General features: G+C 40.7%; 1 protein-coding gene across 18 annotated transcripts in view; it reads left to right on the top strand.

Annotated features, from left to right (window-relative positions):
- NCKAP5 (NCK associated protein 5) overlaps positions 1 to 19,946 on the top strand; it is a 454,622-nt gene that overhangs the window by 244,698 nt on the left and 189,978 nt on the right. For all 18 annotated transcript variants that reach the window (XM_064435175.1, XM_064435174.1, XM_064435171.1 and 15 more), the window contains one exon: positions 14,009 to 14,072. In XM_064435175.1, the coding sequence (XP_064291245.1) occupies positions 14,009 to 14,072 (64 nt within the window). The remainder of the gene's footprint in view (positions 1 to 14,008; positions 14,073 to 19,946) is intronic.

Genomic DNA, 19,946 nt, shown 5'->3' with positions numbered 1-19,946 from the left:
CTCTATCTGTCACTTGCAAGTGTGGGAAATTGGAAGCTCAGGATTTTTAAACAAAGCCATAGTTTTTATAGGTGCATACAGAAGCACTGTCTATATGTAGGTACAGTTTTTCATAATGGTTTCATAAGACAGTGCTGGGGGAAAGTACCTGTTGATAGACCTCATATACCTTGAGAGTTTATCCTTTCCTTATCTTTATCTGAGACTGGGAAAAAAGCAGCAGTATGCTAACTAAAAGAATTTTGAATTTAGCATGTGGCTTTATTCCCATCTAACACACTGGGATGTTGTGTTGATGCCAAGAGCTTTCAGACAGAGGCCGGGGAAGTGCTGCTGGTGCTGGCTTCACCTTTGTAGGGTAAAGGCTTTGGTAGGGGTAAGGCAATGCTTCTGTGTCTGGGTCATGACTTCTCACCAAATTGTTTGATGAAGGGATGAATATGTGAGTATTTTGTGCAGAAAGATATCCTAGCATTTAATTTCCATGTGAAATTAGATGATAACAGCTTTCAGTGTCAGCTGTGAAAACTGATTTTGTGGGATGTGCAGTAATGAGCAGGTATAATAGGGAAAGATATGCAACCTAAAAACATATGGGCTTTTTCTGCTTCGCTAAAAAAATCCTTAACTTGTCTTCTAGATAACCTCCAAATGGCAGATGAAACTAATTAAGACAATATCTTGTTAAGGAAAATATGTCAACATGGAAGTGTCTCAGCATATCAAAGTCTGCTCGTTCTTGCAGCCTGGTGAAAAAGGAGAAGCAATTCTATTTTGCTTTGGGGACTTTTGGGGAGGAAAGTGAACCCAAACATCTCTTAGATATTGATCCCTTGATTTCAGAGCAGCTCTGACCACTTGTATAACAACTTAGACCATTAGTAACATATATTCTGTAGAGACAAGTGCTTTCAGCTCTTTATGCACTCTTGTAAATCACTGTGGAAAGCCACAATAACAATTTTGCTAATGAACCCAGGGAATGAAGGAGTTTGCTCCTGTTGGTTTTCCCTAAGACAATTACTGGTTATTGGGAGTGGATGTTAAAGTAGGTGCTTGCTGCAGCCTCATTCTGAGCCTTTTATTATTAAGATAAGGTAAGGAAATTAATGTAAGCTTAGGTTTAAGCAGAAAAACCTCAAGGTACAGATGTATGAATTTTCTCTCAGCTGTTTTGATCTTATGTACTAAAGGCATGGTAATCATGAGGGAGATTTACCTATAAAATTAATTACCTATTTTATATGTGTCTGTTTTAATTCCTACTCTAATAACCTGGATACTTAAAGTGTAGTTCTACTTTATGATCTCAAATATCGAAGAAATTTAAAATCAAGATTAGGGTCACATACTTAATTGGAAAATGCCCTTTATTGGATTTATTTTCTTGTTACAGTTTTTGACTGCAGGATTAAATTCTGAAATAATCAATACCTTGATTTGAAATGGAGCTTTTCCTGATTCTGTAAATGAAGTAATCCTTGTGGTGATGCTATGTGAGCTCTGTGTGATTTTTATTTTGCTTTCTGCCAAAGGTGATGTAGCTGGCTGTGATGATGACTGTAATAAGTTATTTCAGAGCACAGTTCATTACCCAGATACAATGCATCTGCTGTGGAAAATGGCAAAGAACTTTATTCAAACATCAAATGATTTCAAAACATGCTTTTTTTTTCTCTGAAACTGGAGAAATGTGGAATTGCCTAAGTGTCTGGTTGACATTTGAACTGCTGAAAGCATTTCCATTTTAATACTTCAGACAGTTAGTATTTCCTAATATACATTTAATATGTTTGGGAATGCCTGAACACTAACACATCTTAATCCTTATTCATCCATATCTTTTAAATTACTTGTTTTGTTTGCTGAAGTTGAACTTCCATTGAAGTTGATGCTGTTTGAGCTCTGAGAAGCTGGCTCTCATTCACAGAGCAGAGCTGGCTGCTGTCTTTGGGGAAAGTGAGTTAAAATGCCCCAAGAGGGTTTCATTTGTCTGGATTTTCTTGAAGGTGTTTGCTTCTGTGATCCAGGTTCTAAACAAAAAGCTTTTTTTTTTTTAGATTGTGTTTACTTGTAAAAGGATGACAGTACACTCTGTTGTAATAGCATTTTCAGTCACACCACAAATAACTGAAAAAGTTCTAAGTAACAGTTCTGGCCCAGCTTTGTTGAGCTACTGGCTGGAAGGAGAGACAGTACTGAGCTTTCACCTGATAATGTTTTGTCACTTAATATTCAGAGAGCAGGGCTTGAGATGTACTGAGGCAAATTCAGGGTACCACATGCTGAGTTTTTTTAACTGAGCTCAGTAAAACAACTTGAACAACACAAGTGGATCTTTGTGCCTGTTGTGCCTGTTGCTGTTCAGGCTTCCCTGTTTTATTCCTAGTTGTGATTTGACAGTATGTGAATTTAAACACCTTCATAAATACAGGAATACTGCTATTGCTCCATTGATATGTCTGGATTTCATTTTCAGTGTTGTTAAGTGTTACACTGGTATATTATGTGGTAAAACTGTCACTGATAACTTAGTTTCTCCATTTCTACTTGAACATGCTGGAAAGCATTTTGCATATATTGCCATATGCTGCTTCCATTATTTAAAGTGACAGCTGTAATTTCTCTGTTGGAATTAGGCTGTGTGCTGGGCTCTGTGCTCAGTGCTAACACTGCTCTTTGAGGAGTGCTCTCAGGCTGGGCTGAGCTCCCTGTAGAGCCACGTCCTTTCAAAAGCAAAGCTTTTTTCTCCTCTTCTAGGTCTACTGAGACAGCAAAGCTTGGGTGTGAGGTTTCAGTTAATCATCTAATTTGTCAAAACATGTAATCAGCCAGAGGCCACTGCCTTTGACTTTATCTAGTCTTCTTTTATAGACAGAATGATAGAAGAAACAATTATATCATTAGCATGGAACTGATTTTATTGCTATAAGGCTGCATGAATATGAATTTGAGTGTTGGGTTACTGAAGGATACTTCAAAGTGATTTTCAGCATACTGCTTGTTTTCTTTCTGGCATGGTGAGATGTGGTGTAGAAAACACTATTTTGTTTAAGGCACAGTGAAACACATTCCTTAGTCTGGGGGAGGACAGTGGGAATTCCAGCAGTTTATAACTTTTTCCAAGGAAGTTTGTGTTACAGCATCACTTAAAAAAAAAAAAGTCCTTCTTAGTAGCTTTCATCTGTTTTTCTCTTCACAAAACTGTACCTTGTCCAAGTCCACAGAAATTTATACAATAGTGTGAATTTCTTTCTGTTTTGAAATCTTTGCATTCAAGGATCACATTCCTGAAACTGAAAACAGGCAATTATTGCCTGTTGGTAAATCTTTAATATGTTTGATGTTGACATTTAAGAAATGCTCTCAGAAAATAATTATTTCATTTATTTCATCTGTCACTTGCTGAGAATCCTACTGGAAGGCACCTGCAGGAGTTGTATCAAAAGTACTGTATCCAAAAGTGTAATCTCACTGTTCAGATTATTTAATTTTCTGTAAAATGATGTGAGAACGAATTCTCTTTTATCTCAGGTGGGTTGGTAGAGGAGAGCAGGGATGGGTTACAACAGAAAACACTACTCCAGGGGTAGTTGATCTGAATTTCAGCTCCTTTGGCCTTAAAATGTAGATACTTCCCAGCAGAAACCTGTCCCCCTGACTGAGCAGTGTTTCTGGGTCTTACCAGAACAGTATTCTTGAGGGCGCAAAATGAGATTACAAGAAAAAATAAATAGAATACAATAAGTAAATAAAATTATTATTTCTGACCGGGTTTGAGCCTTTTTTTTTTATTTTCTCTGTGAGTCATTGCAGATCTGTTAGTCATTTATAGCAAAAGATGTAAGTATTGAACAATTGTGTAAACGCAAAAAAAAAAAGTCAAGGGAGAGGGTTGTGAGCAAAGCCTAAAAATCACTTTGGTTTTGTCTCTTATCCACATCGTTTTTACAAGGTATTTCAGTGTTCAGTTGGAACAGGACATGAGTGACATCCAGAAGGTTATAGAGTTTGCAATAAATATAGCTCAGAGAAAAAAAAAAGACACAGAAATGCAGCCTGTTAAGAAAGCCATAAGTCTTCATGCTGTGGGCTTTCTGCATGGATAGAAACACATCACACAGCGTAACACCTTCCTTTAAAACGAGATTACAAAGGATACCAGGAATTGTTGTGATGATCTGGGAACAAAGGAGTGGAAAACAGAGGTAAGAGGTCAACCAGTAATGAAGCAAAATGAGGTATCTTCTTTGAACTGTAACAGCAAAAGTGAAAAGCTTTGTAGAGAGCAGGGAGGAAAATCATTCTGAGCATTCTCACAAACAAATGAGAACTGGGTGTATCTCTTGGGCAGAGCCAAAGGAAAGCTAGTTATGAAGAAAACAGTAGGGTCTAAAAGTTTGGTTGAGCTTAGTGTCCAACACAATGAATTTGGGGTTTGTGCCTTACACCCATTTTCCTTCAGTTTTTTTTTTTTTGGTTTTTTTTTTTGTTTGTTTGTTTGTTTTGTGTGTGTGTAAAAATGTATTTCTGCCTTTATTTCCTTCATATACAAGAGGTGGCTTAGGGGTGTGTTTCTGGGATCTCTGGTTTACAGACTCAGTTGCCTATAGTCTTCATCACTCTTTAGGAATTTGTTGATTTTCTAAAGATGGTAATTTACCACCAGGATGTGGAATCAGTACTTTGCATGAATGTTACCCACAGAATGTAAAAGTAATTTGGATTAGGACTAAGCAAATGCTGTCTGGTTCTGGTAAAAGGTTTGTGTGGAAGGAACAGGCACTGTGAAAAGTCACAGTAGTGCACTGACATTTCTTGCTGTTAGTTTATGAAAAAATGTTTCCATGATTTTCAGCTTTATGTGAAACAAGAGTTCTGACTTCATTTTCATAGAGGACAACCATATAAATTTCAGCTAACACCCTCTCAGACAGCCTCAGGGGGTAAAACGGAAGGAGTGAGAATTCTTCCGTGCTTTGATGTATTGGTTGGGAAAGTTACACTGCTGTTAAGTGTGATGCATTTTATGTTAATAAACAAAAGATCATTAGCTGAAGACTGAAGTGCTGCCAATCCTGAATCTTTCATGAGCAATAAATTCTCATTAAAAACCCCTTAGGGAAATGCATGTCCTTTGAAAAGAATTTCCACAGCACATCATCTCCATGTGACAAATCTCCAGAGAAAAAATATATATGAGGAAAAGTGATTGGGGGAATTTGTTAGCTCAGCTTCCGAGTCCTTTGCAAAAAGAAAACCTTGTTTGCTTGTTTCTTCCTTTGTTTTCACTTTCCAAGGTCGTCCTGTATCCAGGCTCGGTGAAAAAAATAATTCACTTCTGTTAGGAATGGCTGAAGGGGTTTGGGTCACAAACCAAAGAATTCATCATATAGCAGGAGATAGATATCTTCTGGATTCCAAATAGTTACTTAAGAAAAAAGCCCCAAAACATAAGTAAACCATACAATAAAAATGGTATCAATCTGTATGCTGTAAGGATCTCATACTGCAAACTATCCATTACACCCCAACCAGAAACACAAGAACTGAGACTCTTACCTAGTCTAGAGAAAGGCTTGACCCAGATTAAAACTGAACAGCAAACAGAGATGAGAATTTACACACTCACAAGCTGGGAGACACTGCTAAGAGCAATGGTACTGAGGAGGAACAGCTTTGCTTGCCCTAACAGGAATTCTGTGCATGACCTGCAGCTGTGGGCTGGTTTGAAATCTGGAGTAGAGCAGAGGTGCTGAACGATGTGCCCAGGGCAGGCAAGATGGGAGAGGTGCCCATGCAGAGTGGTTCCTATCTGGTCCTTGCTCTGTCTCTTCTTTCTTGAATGTGCATTAAAACAATAATAATCTTTTGATAGCTCTATGGGCAGAGCTTCTCCATTCACACCTCTGCTGTTGCTTTCAGTGTCACCAAGTCACAGAAATAAAAATCTGCCTCATCTAGAAGCAGCATCTGCTTCAGCAGCACCTTCCTTGTGTCAGTGGCTGATGTGTCACCAGCCCCATGTCAGCTCTACTGAACAGCCCAGTGTCACCAGCTTTGGTACTTCCAGCAAAGAGAGCAGCTGGTTTTGGGGATTAGGACCCAAAAAAGCATCTTGTGGGCGTGTGAAATGAAGAGTGGCAGTTTGTGTGTGTTGGGAATAAGAGGGATTAAAAGGTGGTGACTTACACTGCTCTCTCCATGGGCAAGACTTTCATGTAGCAATGACCCTGTGCCTCTTTCTTAACCCACTCTGAACTCCACTGCACTATCAAACTAAACTGGGAAGTTTGGAACAACCTGTATGGGCTTATCATGCCACTTAAAGCACTGGAGCTCCTGGACCATGTGCTGCTGAGGGAGGATCAGGTGAACCAGTCATGTACCAGAGGGACAATTTGCTTTTCACACTCACCTTTACTGAAGAAGGTCATAAGAATAATGTGGTGGCTCTGAGGATGCCATCAAAAAGCAGATAAACACTACAATTTGTTTTGATTAGAAAAGTGCAAACTGAAGGCCTTGTGCTGTGAAAGGATTCTCAAGAAGAAATTTGGTATCATTTAAGGGCTTTGATTGAACATGCTTTCATAAGTGTAAAATATTTTTTAAAAGTAGCACCTGAGAAAAAGAGCAGGCAGTAATTCCCTTAGAAAAGAATGGGGATCTCTGTGCAACAGCTGCCTATATTGTGATGTAAAGTTTTCTTTTGCTGAATTAATATTCCATACTGACTTTTATTAGTTCTTTCCTTCTTTTTTTTTCCTTTTTGAATGCTGAGGTTTTTAGTGATGATAATTCTTTGAGAACTTGGCAGCTTGCCTAATTGTACAAGTTCCCACTGTATGCTTCTTGGATTGCCACTTATTGGCAGAAATAATACAGCATTAGATACAAATATTACTGTTTATGTAATATTAAAATTAATAAATCAGTCACTTATGTCAAAGAACTCCAAACTACAGAAGTGTGAATTTGTCAAACTGCTTTTGCTCTATACTTTAGGGTGTGGATTTCAGAACAGAAGCAATAAGGTTTCTAGTTAATGTATCACTTTTAATAATAACAAATTTTGTGTGATGGATCCAGTGCCCATTTATTTTTAGCAGTGAGTTTTAGTAGTTTCACTGGAACATATTGAATCAAAAGGTTTAAACAGGGAGCAAATCCATGCAAAATTTGGCCCTGCTAAAACCTTAACTTTTCTTTCTGGTAAATGCAAGGTTTGCATAATGCATGGACTCTTTAATTTAGAATGTGAAAACTTGTACTTTACATGCATTTCAGAGTTCAGTATTCTGGTGCTGTTTACTTGGTGTTTCTTGGCACTTGGATTTTGGTGTTTCATACTTGAGGAGGTTGCATTCAAGTTGATAGCCAGGTGTAACTACCTTGCCTGCTGCAATTTACTGCTCTGTGTTTGGGCTGTTTATTAAAAGAAGTCAGTATCTCTCACTACTCTCTGCAGGTTCTAGAGATGGTTAAAAAGATGTGGGGTTTTCCCTCAATTTTTGTATTTCTAGAAAAATTCATTTTTGTCTTCTTTGGTCTGGAATCTCAGACCAAAAGAAAGGCTTCACAGGAACATATCTCAAAATAGAATTGTAGTTGGATGCATAATCTTATGAATAATGGTCATAAAGTGAGATGTTCCAGGAGATTTGTAAAATGATTGCTTGGTATAATTCATAATTATCTCAATGATTTGGCATTGTATCACACAGACATTAATCTTTTATCCTCCAACTGAATATGTGCATAATGGGGGAAAAAAACCCCTTTTTCTTCCTATTTTTTTCTTAGTCAAGAAACTGTATTGATCGTGATGCTTGACACCACACCCATGTCTTGCTTGATGGCTCTATTTCTTGTCATTCTAATTATTTTGCAGTTATTAATGAAAGTTATTTGTAAAGCTTTTTCTCTTCATTTGATGGCTTTTCTGCATCAGCAAGGTTAAAAACCATTTCAATGTTCAAAAGGAAAAAAAAAACATTTTACACTTTGGGCCTAGACCTCCTTAACTGTTTTTTTTTTTGCTTAAATAGGTACAAAATTTAAAGGTGGGCAGTGCTGGGGAGTCGGTGCTAATAACGGAAGAAGACACTCCAACATTAATAAATAGATTAATATATTTATAGATAAATAGGTATATTTAAAATGTTGTCTGAAATACCAATGAATCATTAAAGTTTGCTGCCTTGCACTCAAATGCAGCGCTGAAAAAAAATAAATATCAATGAAATAACGAAGATTGCTAGTGTGAGAGAGGATGCTTGTGTTAAAAATGCATCACTGCCCATTCCCATGCTCATCCTCAGAGGAGGGGAATTACCCTGCTCAGGTGCCTGTGCTGGGAAAGTAATTTGTCATGGAAACAATTCAGGGATAATCTGCCATGGACTCCTGATAACCTTTCCTTTCTAATTTCTTTGCCATAACTGTCCCACTTTTTAGCCAAATACAATGTTTTTGCATTTATAACGAAGGCCCTGCCCTCATGAGGTTCCTCTCTTTGCCTTCTCCTTTCTGACTTGTTCTGCCATGATTTCTTCCAGGACATTTCTTTGTTATTTGGTGATTGTTTGGATGCTTCTGGAAAGTAACTAGGTGGTTGTCTTTGAACTTCTTCAGATTAATGTACATGAAAATCCACTGGAAGTTGGTGAGGACCCCATGAGGACTGCTGATCCCTATTTTAGATTATAGTTATAATTTTCTTTTTCCTTGCTGTTAGTGTCACCCAAAGAAAATACAGTTTACATAAGTTACTACCTGTTTCGCTTGTCTGGATCTGGAAGAATTATGTCTTATAGAAGAGAAATTTAATGTAAATTGTATTTTCTTTAGGCTTATCTTTTATTACCAATAAGTAAGCAGTGAATAGGAGCTGTTCCTTGCTGGTAGCTCATCCTATCTTTCCTGCTTCTGCCTGACAGCATTAGTACTTCCATTATTGTAACTCCAGTCCCCGTTATTATTGCAAAGGCAGTTAAATAAAGCACCTACTTCGCTCAGCTTTAAATTTGCAATGAACATCTTTTTGTTGGGGATGACTCAAAGGAGTCTGGCAGAGGTGCTGAGGCTCTGGAGCCCAGTTCCACAATGCTCTGACCCGTGGGGAGCAGCGAGCTCTGCTGTAGGTGACGGTGGGGGAAGGAGCCTGGCTGAGCGGAGCTGAAAGAGGCGCGGGAGTTCACCGCAGCCATTCCACCCTCGCCTCTTCCCCTGTCACATCTCATCCATCCCATGGGGTCAAGCCTGGTCAGCACTCCGATGGGAAACTCCCTGGAAAATAAAGAGCTGAGGGAGGCTGGGCACAAGCTGCGTCTCTCTGCACAAAGTAGCGCCCTGCCCCTGGGTTGGTTGTTAGCACTGTGCTGTGTTTAATCCATGTTTGATGTGGCTTAGTTGTGATTTTTCTAGTTCATTGGGAAAACAATGCTGTGGCTACAAACAGAGGGGGAAAAGTTAAGGAGAAGTAATTTTGATAAGTGGTAGACAATGAGTGGTTCCAATGCACAAGGAGGCTTTGCAAAGTCGGGTTCTGAGTCTCTGTCAGTCTTCTGTTTGCTTTTTCTCCATGAGAACAAAGTATTTATTCACCTTCTGAATCTCACAGCAATAGTGTAAAGTGGAAACTTGGTTGGGATTTCTCTGCTCCAAAATAGCCTCCAGAAGGTATGGAAGTATGGCTGGAGTATGGCTTGGCCACTGTGCTTGGCCACAGTCACCAACAATAAAACAAATGTTCATTGTATTTTCAAAGCTTGACTTTGTCAGGGATGATTTTATGGCTTTTCAAATAGTGAAAGTTATAAAGTGACAAGGAAAGGTGAGCTTCACTTTGTAGTGCACGATGCTTCTAAATGAAATTGCTTCAGAATGAAAAATTCCAAGACAGGATGAAACATGAAGAAAACACATTCCTGTTCTTGAATAAAAAAAGTTGGATAGAGAAGCAAATTAGTAACTTGGGAGCTTCATACCTATTGAATTTTGTTGTGCAGAGAAGTAATAATTTACTTAGAAAATAGGAAAAGTTGGAAATCTTTGTAAATGTTGACACTTGTTGAAAATGTAAGAGCTGTCAATGCATGCTGGAATGTTGTGGGGCTGATCAGGACAGGAAAGGACAATGTCAGGGTGGATGGAGCCCCTCTCCCAGGTGATCATGGGGCTTAAGGTTTGCTGAAGCATTAACTTCCATTTCAGATTATGTTTTTAAAATATTTCTCATTATTTTTGAGTCTTGACTGTGTTCTTCATTAAAGATAAAATTACTTTTTATTATTAAAAATTAAAATTACTATTTACCACTGAAAAGACATCCTGGTTCTGTATAGCTTAGGTCTTGGCAAATGGATATATTGCAGCACAATTTTACTTTATTCAGAAGTTAATTGAAGTAATATCTTTCTTTGTTAGATGGAGGTGCAAAGCCCTATATTGGGCAGTTTCTGAATCTGAGGTTTCTAAATAGAAATGAAGATCAAAGTTTGGGAAGCTGAAGTACACTGCTAGAGTTTTTGGGTTTATTGTATCAATGCACAGAAGCAATACAAAAAAGAACAATGGAGAAAAATGGAGCCTTTCATGGACCCAGTGTGGCTTTTGTTGTGGTGCTTGATCTGAGGAGATGTGTTACCACATCAGGAGGAGCATCAGCATTTGTTCAGAATCAGGAGATAATTCTGATAACTTGGGGCTTGTTGCCTGAATTGACTTCCCTGCCTCTGTCCTGGTGGATGGGGAGAAGCTGGAGCTCTGTGGTGGAGCCCTGAGCTGTTACTGTCACCTGATACAGGGCTTCTTTTGTCTGGCAGTTGAATGAGTCAAACCTGGTAGGGAAGGAGAAATTTTAGTCTAAGGAGAATTCCAACTATGCAGAATTATTTAGCACATTTGTGTTTTTCTTGGACTAAATGGGCTTTCCTCAAACTGTTGTTTTTTAGAGCAAGCTACTTCAACATCTACCAGTGATACTGAGATTTGAAATGTATCTTTCTTCCATGCACACACTGACTACTTTTGTGCTTGGTTCCATCTGGAAAGGATATAATTGAATCCTTGTTTAGCTTCTTTAATTATTGCTTTGCAAAGTCCTTGGCTGGGAATTTTGCCACTTACAATACAAATATTCAAACCTAAGAGCATAAATTGTGCTTTCAAAGAGCATTTTTGTAAACCTTTTATCATTTGGAGGTTTTTCAAAAGAGAACATGAGACCTCCTCAAATGAACATGTTTTAATTTTTTTAATCCCCAGAGAAGATTTTGTTTCCTTGCAGGTTGGCTGTAGTTGCTAATTAACTTTGTTAATTAAACATGCTATAGGGATGAAACACACTTGATTAAAAATAAATAAAGCCATATAGCAACAAAGTGATGCTACTGTTTTTTCCTATTTAAAAGCTAAGATTAAAAAATGAGATTAACTTTGAAGCTGCATGTCAAATGTTCTTTGCATTTGAAACATCTGAAAGGCTAAAGCAGCTAAAATCTTATGGTTTTTACAACTCAAATCATAGTAAAATGTTTATTCAGTTGTAACACCGTGTTAAAAATGGGGGCTGAGAGTAGTCACTGAAGGTGCTGCCTTAACTGACTGAGATGGATAATAACCAGAGGGTTTATTTGGTCATCCTTAGACATTAAGGTCCTGTTGTTTTCCTGTTGTCTATCTCATATGGAAACTTCCAACACTGCAAATTAGTTTTAGATGCTGTTGGCTTGTACAGGGAGTCCTTGCCGTGCACACCGGCGTGTTTGTGTGGAGCTGGTGGGAAATGGCTCACCGCGGGCGATGGGCCAAGTGCATCCCTGACAGAGCTCCCTGGAGCAGCCTCAGGGATGCCTGTGGTCCACAGGCACGCCGAGCTTCTGCCACTCATCCTGCCCAGAGGAGGGTAACCATCTGCATGGTCTGGCTGTGAGTCCACAGCTCCTTCACCTGGGGAGTGCAGGTGGGAGGGAGGAAGCAGGAGCACAAAGTTTGCTTGCCTCAAAGCTGACTATTTGTAGACAGTGTTGGAAAAGTTGGCTCTTGTGTACCCACTGGGCAATTTTTTTCCCCTCTCCTACATAATAGTCAGGTTTCTTTTTCATTTTTTGCTATTGAAAAGTGGTTCTGTTCCTAACAGCAGCAATGCTATAAACAAATTTAGAGAATGCTAGTCTTTGCTGTCCTTCACTGGGAAAATTGCTAAGAAAACCCTTTGGGAATGTCAGCCAGGATCTTCACCCAGACAGGGAAGACCTGGCATTGATGGATGGAATGGACCTTGAGTGAAATTTATCTCAGTAAAATTCCAGAAATGTTTAAGCATTTCCATGTTGGAGGTAACATGGAGTGAGGGAAATAGGAGTATTCCTGATGCAGGAGACATAGCTAAATAAATCTCTGCAGACCACTGGCAGGAAGTGTATGGAGAAGTGGTTTGTGGGGGGGTTTGTTTATTTTCCCCCACCCCTCACATATTTTCTCATAAAATATCTTTAGGCATTTGTTTTGCAATTAAAAGGTCAAAACCCCCTCAAAGGGAATACTTGCTTTTTCCACTAGAACATATTAGGGCACTGAAGCAGTGCAAAAATGCAAGGGGCTATTTCCAGCAGATGAACTAAATCCTAAAAATAGGATTAACCAGTTTATAATTTGCCTGAGATAGTATCTGAGCAAGGAAAGGGGGGAGAGGTATGTGTCTTTTAGAATATGAGTTTAGGACACCTGTGTTAAAGCTCTCGATGCTGGACTAATGCCACTTCTCAATTTTCCATAATTTTTCACGTGTCAAAGAAGGTCTTGATATCACGCTGGAGAACACAAACACAATTTCTACAGGGCTGTGGCTGTATCATCTTCAACTTTTGCTGATATTCAGTGGTTTCAGCATCATCCCTGTTTACAAATCAGGATTTTGGCAATGCCTGGTTCTAGTCTGATAGCCACGATTGTTGGCTGGGTGGGGAATGCTGAGGGGGGTGGTGAGCACGTGGGGTGCTCAGTGACCAGTACAGAGACTCAGCTTAAACACCACATCTCCTGCTGAAATGGAGAGGGGCCCTGGTGCAGTGACCCAGGTGTGCTCTGAGCTGTGGCTGAGCGACAGGAGTGCTGTCATTCCAAAGGAATTAGGCAGGCATGTGCAGATTTTCCTCATCAGGAATGGTTCCTGAGAAACGGTTTAAAGGCTAATTATTTTTTTTTTCCGCAAGTTTGGGAATGAAATACCATAGAGCAATTAGTTTTTCATGCTGGATGAGAGTGACCCAGTCAATGATAGGAGCATTTTCAGAGCCTGGGTCCCACTTCTGCCCTGGCTGGGCACCTTTGCAGGTTTTTGGGGGATGGAGTTTCCCCAAGACATACAATGGGAAATTATCTTTCCTTTTCTATGTATGCTAATTGGTAATTTTCATTTATTTCTTACAACTTTTCAGTGTGCTTGAAAATGTGTTGTGGTTGCCAAATCCTTAAACAAATTAATTATTAGTTGAGTCAAGCCAAACATTTGTATAAGGATCTTATATGAAAAAAGGCTAAGTAAAAAAAAAACAAACTAATAATTCAGTAGTTGCAAAATGCATCACAGTGTGTTTATATATAGAATAGATGGTTTTATTTTCAATTTTGTGCATATATGTATTGATGATGCAACAGCCTTCTGGTATGTGTTAATATGGTGCAGAATAAAGCTGATGTGCAGGGCTACAGGAAAATAAATAACACAATCTGATTTGCACAGTCTGTTTCCATATCACTGCCATGATGAGCTACTTTGTTGTCTGAATGAAGCAAATGATGTTTGGATTCAGCTGATTTATTGACAGCTCTGTCAAACTGCCAGGAAATGAAATAATAACACAACCACCAAATACTGCAGGGGAGCCCAGGGAGGAGAGCGGGGCCTGCCGGGGGTTACCCCAGCGATGTGCAGGATTGCTGCCCCGATGGGGGAGCCCGGGGAGGATGAACTCCTACTCACAGGCTTTTCTTTCCTCAGGGAGAAGCTGTGTGTGGCTCGGCTGCAGCGGGAAGTTGCCCAGAGTAAGAGCGAAGGAGCCATGGTAAGCTGTGCCTGCTCACTGCTTTGCAATCCTTGTCTTACTCAGGCACCTTTGGTCTGGATGAAGGTGGTCACCAGAGCGTCCAGGCTGTCTTGGACACAACAAAGGGTTGCCAATTTATGTGTTCATAAATGTAAGGAAACTCAAGGCTTGGCTTCCTTGGAAAAGCCACGGGAGAGAAAAGCTGCTTCTGTTCCTCACTGGAATTAGAAGCAAGGCAAGCACAGAAAGGCAATTTCAGATCAAAAAGCAGTAGATTTACTTGCCTGTTAAATCTTAGCCAACCACAGAAAAATGAAAGAACACAAGCATGGAAGCTTAGAAAAACCCCTCAATCTGATAATTTTGTAAATCGTGTAATGCTCCTTGTATCTTCATTTTTCATGTACCAATTCATGAGATTAGCCTTGTGAGCAAAAGATGAAATGGCAGATTTTTAGTTGACCACAAACCTCAATTTATAGAGTGCCTTATCTCTTCAAAACAATTTTCTTTGGGAGCCAACATGTGCTGAGTGTGCTTAATTACTTAATATCTGAGGAACTGTTTCCATCTGTTAAGGAGTTTGTTTGTCCCTGTCTTCAGATAAAATGTCTTAAGCTTCCATGGGATAAAGCAGACTTGTTCAAAAACCTTAAACCCCAAACTATCCCCTTGAACATACGTGGAAGTGCCACTGATCTGAGTGAGTTGCACAGTTGGCTGTGAAAGGCTTTGGTGGTCCCAAGTTTGTTTAACTTAGTGGGGAGCAGCTGTAGCAGGTCTCTGGGGAGGAGATGCTCTGTGAACTGTGTGATGCAGGGCCCTGAAAATCCCACCTGCCTCCAGTGAGTGCCATTAGGGACCTAAGTGACAGGTGGGAGAAACAGCTCTGGTTTATTGCTCTCACCATGGCCCCAGATGTGCCCAGTTTTGGGAGCCACTGCCCTCTCCCATCCCAACACCACCATCCTGCTCTTGGGGTCTGCAGCATGGCTGGGCTGGCCACAAGGAGACTTTGAGATGGGGTGTAAGCAGTTGGGAAGTCTGTGGATAATGTGTGACAATGGGCACAGAAGTCCTGGAGGAACCGAGGAACAAATTTTTATCAGGTAAAGTTGCATTCCAAGAGTCTCCAACTGAGATAAAACTCCTGCTGCCTCCGGGAGGAGTTTTGCCTGAGGAAGAATGGCAGAGATCAGGCATTGGATTTGCAATTGCATTTTAGTTTTCAGTGTAAATAAATGTCAAAATCTGGGAAGAGCTGTTTACTCTATTTGAAATATTTCCTTTTTTTTTTAACTAGCATTCCCTTGGAGGCATAGCAGTAATATAATATATTGAGTGTAAAATATACTTAGTGAGATAATCCAAGACTATATGAAATGAGCAATACTGATTAACCTTCTAGAGTTGCTAAGGCTTTTGGTATGTTCACCCACGTTGTGGTCTCTTCTCTTGCCTGTCAGACACTTCTTATGCCTTTCACTATGGTTTTGTGGATCACTTCTCTCCGCTAACCAGGGTGTAATTTTGTATAATTTGCTGAGAGGCCAAGTGTTGTAACCCATTAGGAGCTGACAGGTAGCTCTCCGGGGGTGCAGTCTTCCCCCAAGGTAAATACTGGGTAGTTTTTTCCCTCTTCCCTGAGGGGTAATATGCACAATTATCCTGAACTAGAGCCGAGAGCCAGCGCGCCTGTAGAGAGGATTGCTTTGAAGCAGTTGATGTATGGAAAGTTCTTTGTGTCTCAGAGCTGGTGATTTTAATATGAAACACAGCAGTCATTAATTAACATTAATGAACTTGCGGGGCTGTGAGCGGTGTGAGAGCAGCAAGGGTCCAAGGGCTGGAGCATTTGAACCCAGGGGAGGCCAGGGATTAAGAAAGTCGTGGAGCCGCGTTCCCAGGGCGAGGAGCCGGCTGCGCATCCTGGCTTTGGAGCAAACACTTTACAAACGCTCGTAGCGAAATTTTGGCGAGGGATTCTGGGCGAGCAAGCCCTTGGCAAGCCCTTGGCTCCCTCCCGAGCAGCGCTGGCTGCCAGCAGCCTGCCCGCGGGGTGCCCAGCCCATGTGCTGCTGCTCTTTTTGGAGTGATGGACATCCCCCGGGGCCAGCAGGCCACCAGGCCCATGTGCTGCTCTTTTTGGAGTGATGGACATCCCCCGGGGCCAGCAGGCTGGGCAGGGCCACCAGCCAGCCCCAGGGCGCCCCAGGGCCTGGCTCTGCTGTCACGGCTGCAGCTCAGGATCAAAGCAATGGCATCCCTGCTGCCTCCCTGCCAGTGACAGGCCACGGCTTTATTTAATCACTAATTAGCTAATCGCCTGTACTCGCTCCCATTTTCTTTTTGTTCGTTGCGCTGGTTTGACTGGTGTGGAGGTTTTCATGGAGCCAGCTCCTTCATTTGGGAAGGGCACAGGTGACAGCTTGTGGCACCTTTAGTGGCACCTCCAGTGCCTCGCTCGGTCTCGTGGAGAGCATTTCTTGCAGTGTGGAGCAAGGCAGGGAGCATGGGAACTGCCCTGCATCCTGGCAGCCATGCAGGGCATCACACAAGCCTTTGGCAGGCTGGCATCTCATGTAATACCTGCTAGTGTTTTCTGCTTTAAAAAAACAATTGTTTGGGTTTTGCTGTCACAGATCGGTCAGGAGGGTAAGAGGTGACCACTTTATGTGAAGCACATAAGGATGTGTGTTTGTAAGGCTCACTGTAAGGGTGAGCAGAGTCAGGGGGCAGGGAATGCGTACCCTGTCCCTGGGAGTGCTGGAAGGACGTGGTGCAGCGGGTTTTCCCTGTCCTTCCCACTCGAGTTCACTGAGCACCCAGGAACCACTGCAAGGTGGACATATACATAAAACCAGGGAGTATGGTTTTATGCATGTGCTTTAAAGAACATAAAGAAGCTGCTTGCACTGCCGTGGCTTTGCTCACAAAATGGGTCTGTGCATCTGTGATGATGGAATGGATGTACACAAAGAGAGGTTTTCCTGAGGCTGAAGATCAGTCGGTGTGTGCTTTGTGATACCAGTGTGTGGTACCACAAATAATTGGGTTTTTGATATCTCCCAGAGTCCCAGAGTTTTCCTGACTGTTTTGTTACTGGAAGGTACTACAGAAGATGAAATGAAGACACTTAATTTCAAGACAAATGTTTATCACCAAAACCATACAAGTAATCTTGTAATACATTTTTCCCACATGTTTTTATGGAAAGTCTGATATCTCATATATTGGGTGATGTGGATTTATGACTTAGTTTAATTGTGATCTGAATAATTCAGGCTGAATACCTGACAATTGCTCAAGTTTCTTTATTTTATGAACCTCCATCAGTAAATATTGATTGTTCACTATCAAAACATGGAATTGCTGCAAATTCATGCCTTGAAATTTCCAGAAGCACTGACCCAGTATTGTTTGGCTCTTCCTGTCACTCATGGTCTTTTATTTCATAGTGTGCACGTTCACAATTTTCTTAGTCATGTCTGTTCTGACTCATCAAGGATGACTCTTTGTAAAGGAAATTGAGATGATCAGTTAATCTGTGTACACTTCTCACTGCATTTGATGGGGACTGTGCAGGTGTCTGTAGTGACAGAGATCCCATTTTTAAAATAAGCAGCTTTCAAAGAAAATCACAAGTTTATTACCAAACACACTGAAGACTGAAAACCACGTTAGTCATCAAAGTATTTTCTGTGTCTTTGAAGTGCATGAATTTGCACCTTTGGACACAAAACATGACCAGGAAAAGTATTCATTGTGAAATTTTCTTAACAGTGAACAGTGCCTGGTTAGGAAAAATATGAGAAAAGTGTTGCCACACTTTAACAGTGTTGCTATAGGACACAAAATAACACGATGTGGACACGCAGCTTTCCTAAGATAAAAACAGCACTTTTAATTTGTGACTGTAATATTTGTAGATTTCCAAAAGTGACAGTGGATTGGAGAGTGACAGTGCCTCCTCTCCAATGAAACTAGACAAACCAACAGTCCATCAAATTTCTCTGCCTCCATAAAAGAATGCAAAACAATAAATTATTTACATAAAGTGTGTGAGACAGTTTGTTACAAGAATGTAAACATCAGAAGGCTTAGAAAAACTTAAAAAATCAGGACGACAAACAGTAGAGTTCATGTGGCAGAGTGTTGTTTTAGCAGAAAATAGTTTAAAAGCCTAAATGAACCAAAAGTATATACAATTACATTATGTTTTGATAACTTGAATAAATTTATTACTGAGAAAAAAGTGAAATTTTTTATTTGATACCTTTATTTGTACTATACAGTGTTGTTGGTTTGTTCTTTCCATCCAAGTCCTTTAGTTTGACTCTGTTTTCCATTAGTTCAGTGGCCTGTAACCTACATAAAAGAAATTGTACCACTCTGGCAATTTAGCTGTGAAGGTTAAAGTGGGATGCTACTGCCTTTTATGTCTACATGGGTTTCACTTAGGGTGGGCCCTAGGCTCTGATTTACCATGTGTCCTGCTGCGCCTTTAAGTGATGCAAAGTGATTATCGTGGGCTCTTCCTGGTACCCGTCCATTCCACACCTGCACCCTTTTGTTGAAAGCACACCATGTTAAGTGAATGTGAGCTCCCCACTGAATAGGTTTCCACCCTCCGGTAATCCTTCTGCATTAGATTGATTTATGAATGTATCAGATTCTTTGTTAGCATGTAAACCACTAATTAATTTAAAGCTCTCTGTGGAAAAATTAAAGCCCTGGTTAAGGCTTTCAACAGGATCAGATGGTGCTAATAATGGAAAAACAAGTTATATTAATGAGTTTTGATGGGATCAGCACAATTCTTGCTTTACAAACAGTTTTTGCAGTAAAACAGTGGATACTGCAGGTTTTTAAATAAAGAGTGGAAGAAATAAAGAAGGCTTAAAAAAACTCGCAGAGTCAGTAACATGTCCCATTATTATAAGGAACTGAGTCACTTCTGCTTGTTACAACTTTCTTAGATGTAGTGGATTTAGATATATGTAACAGTCTCTTCAAAAACCATGAGAAGTGCAAGCCACTCTTGTTGCCAGATTGAAACGTAAATTGTAATCAGCTTTGAGAAGATCTGCCTCTTCTCATCAAGCACTGCCAAACTGGAGCGTTCACATGGAGATGGATGTGTTGAATTGCAGAAAAGGTCTTGACTGAAATTGCATTAAAGTCAGTTGAGAGTTTGACTGTGTTCTCAGCTTTCCCAGATTACCCAGGGGTTTGTATGTATTTTCAGTCGTTTGCTTTTTACTCCAGTTCAGGCTTTTAGCATGGATGCTAGTTTTTTTTGAGAAGAATGAGACCATACCCCAGCTGATGGTGCTGTGTTGAGCTGAGTGAAATGAAGATAGAAAAGCAAAATTTTTTTTTTTTTAATTCCTTGTAGGGAGCTGAAAATGCACAGTTAGAGAGGCAGCCCATGATTGTAGGAAATTGTGCCTCTCCTGGGAGCTGCATTCACCTCTCCTGGTGCTCAGGGCACTGAGACTCAGGCCACCACCCTGGCACTGTGGTCAGCTCCACAGCTGACGTTGATGCTGCCCCATTAATCAGCTGCAGGGTCAGCGTGCTCAGAGCCCCAGCTCCCAACATCTGCACTACGTTCCAGTCTTTTAGGGAGGAGGGGAGTGCTCAGGTTTCTCTCGGTGTTGCAGATGGCAGCACAATGTCCTGCCACCAGCGCAGAGGCGCTCGCTGTCACCGGCGTGATGAATCCTGCCATCCCCTCCAGCCGTGGGGAAGGCTGCTGATGCAGAAGCACCCAGGTCATTTAAAAATAGAGGATATTTAGCAATAAATGAAGTGTTAAAGATGAGGTACGAAAGGCTAAATGTTCTTTCCCACCTTCTGGGTCCTTATGTTCTAGGAAAGCATCTATCT

The sequence above is a fragment of the Passer domesticus genome, chromosome 10, assembly GCF_036417665.1.
Source record: "Passer domesticus isolate bPasDom1 chromosome 10, bPasDom1.hap1, whole genome shotgun sequence".
Taxonomy (NCBI): Eukaryota; Metazoa; Chordata; class Aves; order Passeriformes; family Passeridae; genus Passer; species Passer domesticus.
Note: the sequence above shows the minus strand (reverse complement) of the source record. Positions and strands in the feature narration are given on the sequence as shown.